The sequence below is a fragment of the Aquarana catesbeiana genome, linkage group LG04 (genome assembly GCF_042186555.1).
Source record: "Aquarana catesbeiana isolate 2022-GZ linkage group LG04, ASM4218655v1, whole genome shotgun sequence".
In the NCBI taxonomy this organism is placed as follows: domain Eukaryota; kingdom Metazoa; phylum Chordata; class Amphibia; order Anura; family Ranidae; genus Aquarana; species Aquarana catesbeiana.
In genome coordinates, this window is record NC_133327.1 from 165,961,124 (window position 1) to 165,975,966 (window position 14,843).

At 43.0% G+C, this 14,843-nt stretch overlaps 1 protein-coding gene across 1 annotated transcript in view; it reads right to left on the reverse strand.

Moving 5' to 3' along the window:
- The window catches only part of LOC141139611 (ceruloplasmin-like), a 281,017-nt gene that overhangs the window by 179,588 nt on the left and 86,586 nt on the right, over positions 1 to 14,843 (reverse strand). Inside the window, exons 3-6 of the mRNA XM_073625912.1 lie at positions 8,640 to 8,852; positions 3,765 to 3,935; positions 725 to 979; positions 350 to 515 (exon numbers count right to left, since the gene is read on the reverse strand). Of these exons, the coding sequence (XP_073482013.1) occupies positions 350 to 515; positions 725 to 979; positions 3,765 to 3,935; positions 8,640 to 8,852 (805 nt within the window). The remainder of the gene's footprint in view (positions 1 to 349; positions 516 to 724; positions 980 to 3,764; positions 3,936 to 8,639; positions 8,853 to 14,843) is intronic.

Genomic DNA, 14,843 nt, shown 5'->3' on the forward strand with positions numbered 1-14,843 from the left:
AAAAAAAAAGAAAAGCTGTGGTTGATGTTACACAGATTGATGTTAGATGATAATATGCCACTGTTTACCAGAACACGTCATCCCTAAATGGCAGGTTCCTATGGAAGGGAAGACATAGGTGTGGTGGAAAATAACATACATGTTTGAATATAGACTTTAGCATTTAAGTGTTCAGGCCCAAATGTTTATATGACAAAAATGTAATTGGTTCAAATACCAGCAAGGCATTACTCCTTGACCCTATTTTCTTTATTACCAACAAACTGGAGAGTTGAGTGATATACAATGGCACTGTTCCCTATTTGCTTACGTCATTAATTTAAAAAAAACATATAGTTATAAAGCTTACCTTCCAGGTTCAGTCAAGTTTTGCGCAGTGAATTGGTTGATTGAGGTTGGACCATAATCCCAGATGGCTTCTATTGCAGCAATATAATATCGTCTAATTGTGGAACACTGTGGACAAGGGCTCACTTTGGAGCAGTTCCTGACTTCATAGATTGCCTGCATGCCACCTGTGAAGCAAGATGAAAGTTAAATGTATTCGCAATAATGCATTTTTCCAAGTAACAATGTGCAACTCCTGGGATCATAGGAAGTAAGTATATTCAGACCCAGAATTTTAGGAGGAACGATACGAGAAGAACTTTAAAAGTAAATAATGGGCATAAATATGCTGGTTTCAAAACCGTATAAAGCTATAAAGCTTCAGAAAATGACTTACCTTGAAGATGTTCAGTAACCTGAGAGTTGACAAACCACTTTCCGATATTTTCTGTATTCATTGAAGCCTGGGTCATTGATGCAGGGAAAAGACTGAGAGTGTCCACACGCCTGTGTTGGTATGTCAGTACATTACCATAGAAATAAACAGAGTGCACATCCAATTCATTTCCCACACTAAATATGTACCACTTTACATCTATGTTATCACATACAGACAGGCCAGGGAGATTGCCAAACACGTATCCATTGATGGCTGTAACACAAATTCAAGAGTATGTTAGGAATTACTGATTTATCTCCTCATTTCGAGTAGTGCCATATATTTACCAACTTGATCAAAATGTAGAATATCTAAACTTTTTTTCTCACTCAACCATAGGCCCTTAATAAGCAAAACTTAAAAAAAAACTTTTTTTGTGTAAATGTGTTTGCTGCACTAAAGTAGTGATAGCGTGAATGAAATGTGTAACAGAGACCAACGCTATCATAAAGAGAAGTGGAGACGCTGACACAGCAGCAAAAGTCAGATTTTCTCAAGCCTACAGGTATAAAGTCTTTGGCGCTCAAAGCAAGAACCCTCAGCTAGGGTCACCTCATTTACACAGACCAAAAATAAAAGTTTATGTACATAGTAAAAAATAATTAAAACATTTAGGAACATGCTTGAAAACTTTTAAAAAGTTTGCAAACCAAATGGCATGACGTAGAATTTTCAGAGCAAAATCATAAAGTAACATGTTCAAAATCATAAAATAACAGGTTCTCTGCAATACTTTGTTACTTCCCCATGCTCTGTAAATACTGTAAGTACAGAAATACGCCTGTTGATCTGCCAGGAATCTGCCGTTCTCTTAATTTTCTGTTTGACCTGACAACACAGAGTCTCTGCTGCACTAAAATCCCAAATAGTGTGATCAGTTCTACCCGGTTTCTCCTTGTAAACTAAAGAACACCCCTGCTCATCTCCATAACATAAGGGGAGGTGTTCTGTAGTTCAGGAGAAAAGAAATGAGTAAAGCCTATAGTATATATACTAAAATATGTTCTTTTATATTTTGTCCCCAAAATGCATACATACATAAATTAATTAATTTTAAATTAAATTCTGTCTTTGGCAAAACATGAAACTTGCAATACTAATCTCTTTCTCAATTAGCTAGTTCTTTGGTTGTAATGCTGATCCAGTTCCTTTACTACTTTCTAAGTGACTGATCCAAAACAAGTTTGCATTGAGTGAACTCCTGATATGCATTAGTGTTCCAGATTAGTAACTCAAAAGCATTAAAGCCAAAGGATTAGCATTACAGCTAGGGCATTGGAATTTTCATCTTTAGGCCATGAATTGCAGACAAACAAACTTCACTCATGACAATGCTTCCCTACATATGTACAACAAAATTGTGCCCAAGGTTGGGGTGGTGAAAGCATCAGTCGTGCAGTGTTGACAGCAGGCACAGTTTGTGATAAGGGAAGGATGGCTGCAAATTCTGTGAGCAGTGGTGGGGGGTTGTAGGTGCAGTGGGTGATGCAGGCATTAAGGGTGATGAGGAAAGGGAGGAAACAGGTGGCTGCAAGCTTGGTGGTTAGTGAGAAAAGGGGTGCTGTAGAGAGTGGATATGAGAGAAGTGGGGTGTAGGCACAATGGGTGGTGAGGAAAAGAGGCTGCAGGGGTTGTGGATGGTGAGAGAAGGGTGGCTGCAGGTGTGATAGATGGTGAAGGAAGGGAGCTGCAGGAGCAGTGGGTGGTGAGGAAAGGGTGTTCAGGCACGAAAGGTGATGAGAGAAGGGTGGATGCTTTCAGTGCCTTCTGGCCAGGACACCTCTGTGGGTTTTGAGAGGGTCCTGTCTGCACCCGAACCCAGGCCCAAGGTCACCCCCCCCAGACTGGGGAGCTCCCTCAATGGCCACAACAGCCTAACACCCCATCTCTAGCTTCCACTCAACCCCCCCCCCCCAGCTGGGCTGACCCTGAGTTTTTGAGGGGGCTTGCCCCCTGCCAACCCAAGTTGGCGTTTGGTCAGGGCCTTTATGATACTCCAGGAAGCTCCACATTATTTCCCCTCCCATTTTTTAGAAGGGTCCTGTACATTCTAGAAATAGGAGGAAGGTCTCAGTGATCCTGCCCGTGAGTCATCCATCTCTCTCTGGATCTCTGCCCAACCCAGGAAACCAGAGACAGACTTGGCTGCCAGCCAAGCCTGCACAAATTTACCTACACTTAAATTCACAAAACTATCTACACTTCTAGCACTAGAGGGTGGTATACTACCACTGCAACAGATAGTGTGGGCTGTAGGCACTTGCAGTTCTGGTAAAGTAAATGTAAACCCTACTGAATGTCCTGCTGTGTATCTTAGAGAATTGGGGGGTTACTTTTTTCATCCTTTGCTACAGCTGAATTCTGCCATTGTCCTGCAGCCTTTTTACAGCCTGCACCTGTCCTAATGCATTACAGTGATTACAGGCTGCAAATTATTATTATTGAATGCGCAATATGTGGTAAGGGAAGGGGGGCTGGTGAGAAAAATGGAATGGAGACAAGGAGGGTGTTGAGATAAGGGGGCTGCAGATGATGTGGGTGATGAGAGAAGGGAGGCTGTGGGGTGCTGTGAATGGTGAAAGAAGGGGGGTTGCAGGCACAGGGGAGTGTTAGAGATGAATGGGACAGGTACAGTGGGTGGTGAGGGGAGAGGAGTGCAGGCTCAGTAGGTCATGAGAAAGGGGGGGATGCAGGGGTAGCGGATGGTGAGGGATGGGGCTGCAAACACAGTGGATAGTGAGGGAAGGGGGGTGCAGGCACAGTGCATTGTAAAGGAAGGGGAACTCAGGGATGGTGGGTGTTAATGGAAGGAGAAGTCAGGTATAGTGGGTGTTAAAAGAGGGGAGGCACAGGGCTGCAGGGGCAGTGGATGGTGAGGGAAGGAAGGGGGGGCTGTAAGAGAGGTGGGTGGTGATGGAAAGGGGATGCAGAGCAGCCCTTGCAGATCACTGTGTACCACCTGTCTTTATTGAGGCTTAAGGAAGGATAAGACTCTTACAGTGCTTTAAATTGCTTTCCTGAAAGTCCACATCTTCTGTATCCACCGAAGCAGGATTAGTGCAGTAATTATTGATGTTTTGAACAAGATACCAGCTTAAATTTTCATCCATCACTGTAAACATTAAGACATATGCCTCCTCCCTTTTCTTCTTTTTTTTTTCCAGGACCCCTGTTGTAAAATAAACCAGTATACTGTAATAACAAACTCATTAAATGAATAATATAATTGCAATGAAATGTACTGTCATGGTATCATTTTACACACACATTAAAGTGGTATTAAAGGCTGAAGGTTTTTACCCTAATGCATTCTCTGCATTCATTTTAAAAACCTTCTGAGTGCAGCCCCCCCCCCCCCCCCCCCCAGCACTGTGCACGAGACCAGAGGCTCTCTCCACTCTCTCTCCTCATAGGCTTAGAGAGAAGGGAGGGAATCAAAGGACAATAGGAGCACAAAGTGGCTCAGGAGCGATCCCGCATGCGTGCCCTAATAGCAAGCGGCAGGAGGGAGGAGCCAGGAGCACCAGCGGAGTACCCAAAAAGAGGAGGATCAGGGCTGCTCTGTGCAAAATCATTGCACAGTGCAGGCAAGTATGGCATGTCTGTTATTTAAAAAAAAATATAGGTTTACAATCACTTTAAATGGTAAGCTTCAAGCAACAGGTTTTTAATGTACATTTAGAACTCCCAGAGCAGTTTATTTCAGAGTTTTTAGCAGAACTGATTATAATTGTACTGCTCAGTAGGAATGCAGTTTGGGTTTACTGCTTATGGGTTTCAGGTGAATCCTTTGTGTTTGAGATTTAGATTCCTGGTGCATTTATTGTGAAATTCATCCCCAACCAACTCTTGGTAATCGTAATGTACTGCCTGATCAATGAGTATTTTTTTTGTGGATAAGCCAGCCCGCTTACTATAAAAGTGTAGGGTCATAACAGCCGTATTACCAATGTGCTTTATCCATGATAAGGAATAGATAGGGCATGCTGCTAATGTAGCGCTACCCCCATAGAGGCTGTTGGTGAATGTGGTTGTCCTCCACCCTGCACAGCCAGGCACAAGAATTTCCAGTCACTCAGAGACAAGAAGCAGCAGCTTTATTTTTGTTTTTTTATTATTTAGGGGAATTGAACTTGGATGGGGAAGGGTACATATGGGATGCCCATTTGATCAATGAAATTTGTAGGGACTTGAACTATATACACTCCAGTTTATACATTCTCTCCTCTTCTACCTCCAGCACACATTTGCTTGCAGACTATCACCCAGAACCAGCTAGCGCAGGTTTTAGATCCAGCTGGATCTTAGGAGAATGCCATTTGCAGACAGGGACAGCGGGCCCCATTGGTGTAGCAAAATGGGAGTCTTTGGTGCTAGCTGTCCTATCTGTGGTTACTGCTCCCAGTACCACCTCTTCAGGCACTGACAGCCCTCCTGGCTGCAGCTGCCCCTCTCCACTGCCCGTGCTACCACACTCCTCCTGACTGCCTCTACACCCATCCCAGACTGTTCCATCCCTGTACTCTCAGGCATGCCTCCTAGTCCTCTTGACTGTGTGTCACTCACTATCCCTCTTGGCTGTTACTGTTCCTCCTGGAGATTTGCCTGGAATTGTTCTCTATTGTCCTCTCCTTGATCCCAGTGCCTCCTGGCCAGGACACCTCCGTGGGTTTTGAGAAGGTCCTGTCTGCACCCGAGCCCAGGCCCAAGGTCACCCCCCCAGACTGGGGAGCTCCCTCAAAGGCCACAACAGCCTAACACCCCATCTATAGCTTCCAATCAAACTCTCCTCCCCAGCTGGGCTGACCCTGAATTTTTTGAGGGGGCCTGCCCCCTGCCAACCCAAGTTGGGGATTGGTCAGGGCCCTCATGATACTTAGTGTGGGCTGTAGGCACTTGCAGTTCTGGTAAAGTAAATGTAAACCCTACTGAATGTCCTGCTGTGTATCTTAGAGAATTGGGGGGTTACTTTTTTCATCCTTTGCTACAGCTGAATGCTGCCATTGTCCTGCAGCCTTTTTACAGCTTGCACTTGTCCTCATGCATTACAGTGATTACAGGCTGCAAATTATTTTTTTATAGACTTTTTGGTGTGTAGCAATAACTCTCGGTGGAGCTGCTGGTTTAAGCGGGCTTGTTACCTTCACTCTCGATACCTCTGTTTCACCGTCACCGGGTCTAGGGTTCCGTTGAGTTTATCTCTGGATGATATAAGCACCAAACACTTGAGTAGGTTTTCCAATGCTTTAATATAACGAACTAGGGAAGTAGCAGGAAAGAGGTAGTAGGAAAGCTGCAGGGAAGCTCAAATACCTTTCTGTTGTATTTCTTCAGAACATTCTTTGTAATTGAATAGTCCCCCTTTCGTAGGATTTAATCTTTGCTCGCCTGGATAGACATCTCTCACTTGCCTAGCAGCCAGCACGTAGCACGAACAAAAGTCTCTGCCACAGACTTATCTGGAATAAAACCCATATGATTCTCTGCCACAGGATGTATTGGTTTGTGATGAATGTCAGATACAGTACTTGGACCTTTAAGCCAACCCGGCAGTACTATACTGTAAGATTACTTCGGAATGCGCCCTCCAACCGAGTCACCAGGCCCCTCTCCAGACCAGCACTCTGCATGATCCTTCCATGACGGGTCCTCCCCTGGGATCTCCTCAGTTGTCCAGCTTCTTCATTCAGGATAGACAGCTCAGGACCATTCCTCCGCTGCTGTGGTAGGCCCCAGACAGGCTTTTGGGCCCACCCACACGACACAGCGACGCGGGCCGGAGGACCACAAGGTGGTATTCCTAGTGCATACCTGTCGGCCAGGAGGGCCAGCAGGTGGCTGAAAACGAACCCTAAAACATGGCGTCAGTCCCATAAATACCCTCTCCCAGAATGCAACTCGGAGGACCACCTCCACCGAGTTATCTCCGGGACAGAGGAGCACTCATTCGCTTCAACACGTTGCTTTTCCAACACCTGCCGATGGTGACAACGACACCCACCGGCACAATGTGGAACTGCATGCAACGTCAGCCAAGCTGGAACAGAGGCAAATCTAACTTCCTATAATAAGCGACCCACTAAATTTACCTATCAGTGGTAGATAAAAAATCTACCAGCGCTACAGGTGTAAAAGTGAAATATGGCTATTTTGTTACACCAAACATAAAAGCCTACTGTCCCTGATTTTTTGGGGTAAGCCAGAAACAAATTAATCAGCAGCAAGCTAGTCATTTGCCGTGTCCAGGTAGAATAGTTAAAACTGTGCAGACACAAAGCAAATGTATTTTCAACAATACAAAATTAGTGTAGTGTGGTAAATACACTTTTGAAAAAAATAGGCAGAGTCAGGACAGTATGTAAGTTGCTAATTGACCAATATGTGAAAAAACAAAGCAGTTTTTTTTTTGGTCAACAATTTACATTTTTTAAGAAAAGATCTGAGTGTACCAGGGTTCATCGCTCCTTACAGGGTGGGCGGGTGAATACTAACAGCACCCTAGACTTTGTGACACAGGCCTTTACAAGACAACAAGCACAGGCCTAATTGTAGAAACACAAGACATTGGGAACAAGACCAAATGTTGAGACAAAAGGCTCAGCGATTTCTCTTTCAAACCAATTAGTACTTCAGCAATTTTTAGATTTGAGAAGGTTAATTTATTTTCTGGCAAAGGGAAGGAGGGCTAAGGGGAAGAGGTGCCAGGAAGCTAAAATGTTGGCAGCAGTGATGGCAAGGGCTACAATAACAGGGAAAAGTGCCTTATCTTTTCTTAGTTAAATGTATATAAAATAAATATATTGATTTTATCAGTAATGTCTGCAATGGGTATTTGGGGGTTCTCTGTAATTCAATCCTAAAAGTCATCTTCTTAGTCACAAAGCTACAAGCTGTGCAGAAGGCCCTTTTTGACATGTCAAGTACAGCAGGGCAGAGTAGTAGTACCTCGAGTGCATGTTGGACCATTGTTTTGTCCTTAACACCCTGCAGTCCATGAATATGATGTGTTTTTTCAACTACAGCCTTGCAGCCTCTGTTTGCTTGACCAATTAAAAAATAAAACGCAAAGTATGGCATAAGTCCATAATAACAAGAACAGAAAACAGAAAAGAAAAAAAAGAGCTATGGCAGGTGGGAAAATGTTAATGTGGAACTGTCCAAGCCAAGTACTAGAGTAAGGGGGTTGCTTTCCCCAGGTGGTATAGAAGTAGTTAAAGTGCCAGTATGACATACATGTGCCGGGCATATGGGGTGGTGTGTGGACATTTTTTCTCTTCACTCCAGCAAGAAGCTGGCATGGGACAGTTTTTAGTGGAGATGGTGGGGGGACAGTTTTTAGTGGAGATGGTGGAGTGATTGTTGGCAACAGTTGCTTTGAGTTTCAAGCCTTAACTCTGGGAAGGGCAGGCAACCTATGCTCATAGGATTGTCTGCTTAATTTTTGCTGCTGCCTGCCCTTCCCATCTTGTCCCTGGACAAATACAGAAATACAGATGCTGTACAATATTTGTGGTCATTTTCTCTCAAATAACACACTCTAATGTTTATTTCAAGATAAAACCTGCCTCAACTCTCCTGTAGAGATGTGTGCTCACATGGACTGGACAGGGGGTCTGAAGTCATTGAGGAGGTTGAGGCAAAGAACAGAGAATCAATCCTATCCAATGACCCCTGCGGGGGGGTGGGGGGGGGGGGGGGTGGGTGGGTACTGCTACATTTGATAAGTAATGAGGAATTTAATTGTGATTTGTAAACATAATAAATTAAAACTGTTCATTTACAGACAGAAATATTATTATATGAGAAGGTAATAATAAACTCTTTGTTGTTATATTATATATTATGGAATTAAGATTTTAAATGAATGACTCACCTGGTTTACAGATAATCATGGTTCCCACAAGTCCAGAGTAAGTGTCTCGTACAGAATCATAGTGTGAATGATATATCCTGGTAATGCAATCATCATCCCATTCAGTTGGGCCTTGATCTTCCACAACTTGCCACGTGTAAGTTTGTAACTTACCAGGTGGGACATGATCATCGTTTTTATCATTTCCTGAGGTATTGTCTGGATAAAATCCTCCTGCAGATGCATATGCGGTATTAAAATGAAATCCAACTTCACCTCTATAACCAAGTATGCTTACAGCCATGTTCTTTAATACCATAATGTTGGTTTGGTATAAGGCTTCATGTACACTTGAACCACTATGACCGCCGGCCGTGAGAAAACGCAAAATGCAGCAAAATCACACCTTGATTTTGCGCATTTTGCGGCAGGCGGTCAAAACTTTCCTATCCTGAATGTGATTCTTCTGTGTTCAGGAGAGGGAGGTTTGGGGAGGTTGAACCTCTTCTAACCTCAGCAGCTCCTAAGCTCTGCTAAAAGCCTATGTGTACATGAACACATAGGCTTTTACAGAGTTGAGTTTAGGAGCGTTGGCCAAAAAAACACCAAAAGCCCCTAAACTCAAGTTTAGGAGCTACTAGTGTACAATAGATGGGAGCCTAATGACCCGTACACACGATCGGACTTTCCGACAACAAAACCGTGAATTTTGTTCAAAGGTTGCTGGCTTCAAATTGTCTTGCATACACACGGTCACACAAATGTTGGCCAACAAATACAAATGTAGTGACGTACTAGACGTACTACGTGGTTTTTCAGCTCTTTAGCGCCACCCTTTGGGCTTCTTCTGCTAATTTCATGTTAGTAGAAGTTTGGTGAGTGTTGATTTGCGCTATTCTTTTTGTGTTTTTCATTTAGCGCTATTATTATTATTCTTGACATCACTTGAAAAAAAAAGCCTTTGAAAATTAGTTTGCAATAACTCCATCAGTTTCACCAGCAAAGCAGCTTCATTATTATCCAATTAAAGAAGAAGAGAATGTGCGCTGCATTTGGAGATTTCCTAATTTGCCACGTCACGAATGTTAATTCTCAATTACGAACGCTAGTTTACAAGACCGGCCGCTTCTGCTTTTGAGCATGCGTGAAATTTTGTCTGATGGACTTGTGTCACGATCGGACTTTCCGACAACAACGTTTTGTTGGCGGAAAATTTGAGAACCTGCTAGCCAACATTTGGTGGTGGAAAGTCCAACAGCAAATGTTCGATGGAGCATACACACGGTCGGACTTTCTGTCAGCAAGCTCACTCCAACATTTCCCGTCGGAAAATCCGACCATGTGTACCAGCATAAGAAGTCTAAATTCGCTGAGTTTGGAATATTAAGAAATGCAGATTTATAAGCTTTTCTCTTTTCCTTTATAAATCATTTAATGTCCTGTTAAGTATTTTTCCTCTTCAAATTAACATTGTTTGAAACTGGATAAAAGTGTTCATAAACCTTCTAGGATATGGCAAACATCGATGCACAATGTGGTTACCCATAATCGGATGGCACTGTTACAAATAAAAATGTCTAGCTTAAAATTAAAAAAAGAAAAACGCTGACAGGCAGGGTTTTTATAACAGAAGAAACTCTAATGCCGCGTACACACGAGCGGACTTAACTCCGAAGGAGTTGCCTACACACGATCCCACCAAAGTCCAATAGTTTCAAACGTGATGACGTACGACCGGACTAGAAAAGGAAGTTCAATAGTCAGTAGCCAATAGCTGCCCTTGCGTCATTTTCCGTCCGTCGGACTAGCATACAGACGAACATTTTTTTCGATAGGAATCAAGTCCGTCGGAAAGATTTGAAACATGTTCTATTTCTAAGGTCTGTCAGATTTTTCAACAGAAAAGGTCAGATGAAGCCCACACACGATCGGAATGTTCAACAGATTTGTTCCGTCTGACCTTTTCTGCCGGAAAGTCTGGTCATGTGTACGCGGCATAAAGGTCTCTTCTGTCATAAATGCTTCCCTCTGCCAGTCAGCAGTAATGCACACTAAGCTGCACGTGTGCAGCTCAGAGTACATTTATGGCGCTCACTCTATGTCATGATGAAGTGACTCCCATATGCATGCGTGGGAGTAACGTCATGACAGCACCAACTGTGACTGAACGCTGTGAGCTCAGAGGGGAAATCAGGAGAAGATGGAAGCGCTTGAGCACGGATAGCACATCGCTGGAGGGCATCCTCAGACAAGTAAGCCTGTCATAATGTGCTAGTATGTGGTTCAAATTAGCACATTATGGTAAAAACCTGCAGGGGGCTCATTTAAGAAAACATTTTTTTTTTTGCTGAGTTTAATACCGCTTTAACCAAACATCTGTTGATGTGAATAAAAAAAGGGAGATATGTGAAAATGCTGTAGGCAGCTTATCCATCTGGAGCTGGGGGACGGGTCAGCTTCAGGCACAGGTAAGTGTCCTTATTTTAAAAGTCAGAAGCTGCAGTATTTGTAGCTGCTGACTTAATTTTTTTTCTCTGGTGGAACTCCGCTTTAAGCATGCCATACATGGATCGAAATCTGGCCAGTTTAGCAGGGAACAGCCACGTTTCGACCCATGTACCGATCCACTTCTGTACCACCAGCCTGTTGGAAAATTTCCACACAATCAGCACTGTTGGCTATAGACAGCATTGCTGACCAGTGTATTTTATAAAGTGCTTAACAATACCCTCTCCCCAGATTGACAATGCTCCCGCCCAAGGGTGTTTCTTTTTGCTCCTCCATCCAGGGTGGAAACACCCTAATGCAGGAAGTACAAACAGATGGCCACTCCCCTCATCTATAACTGGCCTTTGCAGCAAAAAGCACATGGAAGGGCAACGCGTTAAAAACATGTACAGTCAGGTCCATAAATATTGGGACATCGACACAATTCTAATCTTTTTGGCTCTATACACCACCACAATGGATTTGAAATGAAACAAACAAGATGTGCTTAAACTGCAGACTTTCAGCTTTAATTTGAGGGTATTTACATCCAAATCAGGTGAAAGGTGTAGGAATTATAACAGTTTGTATATGTGCCTCCCATTTTTTAAGCGACCAAAAGTAATGGGACCATTGGCTGCTCAGCTGTTCCATGGCCAGGTGTGTGTTATTCCCTCATTATCCCATTTACAAGGTGCAGATAAAAGGTCCAGAGTTCATTTCAAGTGTGCTATTTGCATTTGGAACCTGTTGCTGTCAACTCTCAATATGAGATCCAAAGAGCTGTCACTATCAGTAAAGCAAGCCATCATTAGGCTGAAAAAACAAAACACACCCATCAGAGAGATAGCAAAAACATTAGGTGTGGCCAAATCAACTGTTTGGAACATCCTTAAAAAGAAAGAACGCACCGGTGAGCTCAGCAACACCAAAAGACCCAGAAGACCACGGAAAACAACTGTGGTGGATGACCGAAGAATTCTTTCCCTGGTGAAGAAAACAATCTTCACAACAGTTGGCCAGATCAAGAACACTTTCCCGGAGGTAGGTGTATGTGTGTCAAAGCCAACAATCAAGAGAAGACTTAAACAGAGTGAATACAGAGGGTTCACCACAAGATGTAACCCATTGGTGAGCCTCAAAAACAGGAAGGCCAGATTAGAGTTTGCCAAACAACATCTAAAAAAGCCTTCACAGTTCTGGAACAACATCCTATGGACAGATGAGACCAAGATCAACTTGTACCAGAGTGATGGGAAGAGAAGAGTATAGAGAAGGAAAGGAAATGCTCATGATCCAAAGCATACCACCTCATCAGTAAAGCATGGTGGTGGTAGTGTCATGGCGTGGGCATGTATGGCTGCCAATGGAACTGGTTCTCTTGTATTTATTGACTGCTGACAAAAGCAGCAGGATGAATTCTGAAGTGTTTCGGGCAATATTATCTGCTCATATTCAGCAAAATGTTTCAGAACTCATTGGACGGCGCTTCACAGTGCAGATGGAAAATGACCCGAAGCATACTGCGAAAGCAACCAAAGAGTTTTTTAAGGGAAAGAAGTGGAATGTTATGCAATGGCCAAGTCAATCACCTGATCTGAATCCGATTGAGCATGCATTTCACTTGCTGAAGACAAAACTGAAGGGTAAATGCCCCAAGAACAATCAGGAACTGAAGACAGTTGCAGTAGAGGCCTGGGAGAGCATCACCAGGGATGAAACCCAGCATCTGGTGATGTCTATGCATTCCAGACTTCAGGCTGTAATTGACTGCAAAGGATTTGCAACCAAGTATTAAAAAGTAAAAGTTTGATGGATGATTGTTAATCTGTCCCATTACTTTTGGTCCCTTAAAAATGGGGGGGGGGGGGGAATATACAAACTGTTGTAATTCCTACACCGTTCACCTGATTTGAATGTAAATACCCTCAAATTAAAGCTGAAAGTCTGCAGTTAAAGCACATCTTGTCTGTTTTATTTCAAATCCATTGTGGTGGTGTATAGAGCCAAAAAGATTAGAATTGTGTCGATGTCCCAATATTTATGGACCTGGCTGTGTTTGCAAATGTGTGCAAACTAAACCCCTGTTTTTAATGCATACTGTTAGAAAGGATAATTTGTTTGGTTGCAGGCTGGTCAGTAAGTTGAGCTGGGAATTTCTTTGGTTTCCTTTTGCATGTGTTGCCCTTTCATATGCTCCTTGCTGCCAAGGCCAGTTATAGGTGAGGGCAGTGACCATCTGTTTGTACTGTTGAAATATTGGTGAGGGGATACACTGGGCATCTTTGCTGCCATGGTGCTATATGCTGGGTATTCAGTGTGCCCTTGTGCCCCATATAATGCATGTGCTTTAATGAGGAGGCTTTCAAAATGTAGAGTTAGGACTACAGAAAATACTGGGGTGCCTTGACAGGGCTCTTAGCTTACTCATATATTTGCAAATGTGTGCAGACTAAACCCATTTTTAACGCATAGTTACATAGTTAGTTAGTCAGGTTGAAAAAAGACACAAGTCCATCCAGTCCAACCATAAAAAAAAAAAAAAAAAACGTACAATCCAATATACCCAATACTATACCCACATTTGATCCAGAGGAAGGCAAAAAACCCCAGCAGAGCATGCTCCAATTTGCTACAGCAGGGGAAAAAATTCCTTCCTGATCCCAGAGAGGCAATCGGATTTTCCCTGGATCAACTTTACCTATAAATGTCAGTACCCAGTTATATTATGTACATTTAGGAAAGTATCCAGGCCTTTCTTAAAGCAATACTGTTAGACAGGATAATTCAGTTGGTTGCAGGCCGTTTGAGACGTTGAGTTGGTTTTGTTCTAATGCAGGAAGCATGTTACTGGCTGGATCACCAGGTGAAAATAAAGGGGAAAAGAAAGCCTAAAAATTAAAAGGCAAACAGCCACCACATTCCAAGATAAGCTGCCATACATTATTTTTTATTTTGGAGTTTAATACCAGTTTAAGATTGAATTGTTTGAATAGTCCATCCATTCCATCTCTAGTTCAATTTTTGTAAATGCACTGCAGGCATCATCCCCGTACCGTTTTTTAGAGCGGGCAGTCAGCTCTTTAGGGATAACAACCTACGAGGCTAAAAAAAGCTGCTCGGCTGTTATCGCAAAGGGAGGGGGGGGTGGGAGGGTTCTTCCCGGGCCTCCCGTCCCACCAGGAGACCCGAGCAATGATCCGAAACTGCCGCCGGCTAGAGAGAAACTGCTTCGATCGAGTCTCCTTTGTGTAAAGATGGAAGCGACATCACAATTTCACTTCCGGTTTACTCGGCTGCCAATGGTGCTGTTTTAAAAAAACCTACAGTATTCAGAATCACTGTTTTTGGTGATATGAATACTTAGAATTATGAAGCAGGGATTTGGGGTCTTTTAGATCCCCGATCCCTCCATAAAGAGTAAATATATGGATACTGCGCTATAAAAAAAAACAAAAGGACTAAAAAGTGTTATACTACACCAAATAGAAATAAAAAGAGCAAGAAGTCGCGCTAATCAGTGAGTAATGCAGATTGATGGGCATAAGCTAAAATATTGAGTGACAAAAACAACCCATAACACAAATTAATAATGCAAATAAATAACCAAGAATGGAACTAACGTGCATCTACCGGCACATATCAAAATTGTGCACCAGATGTGCGGGTGCAAATACTAAATAAATATAAAAAAATTGACGAAACAAAAAATCAAAGTAGCAAAGGTCCATAACTAAA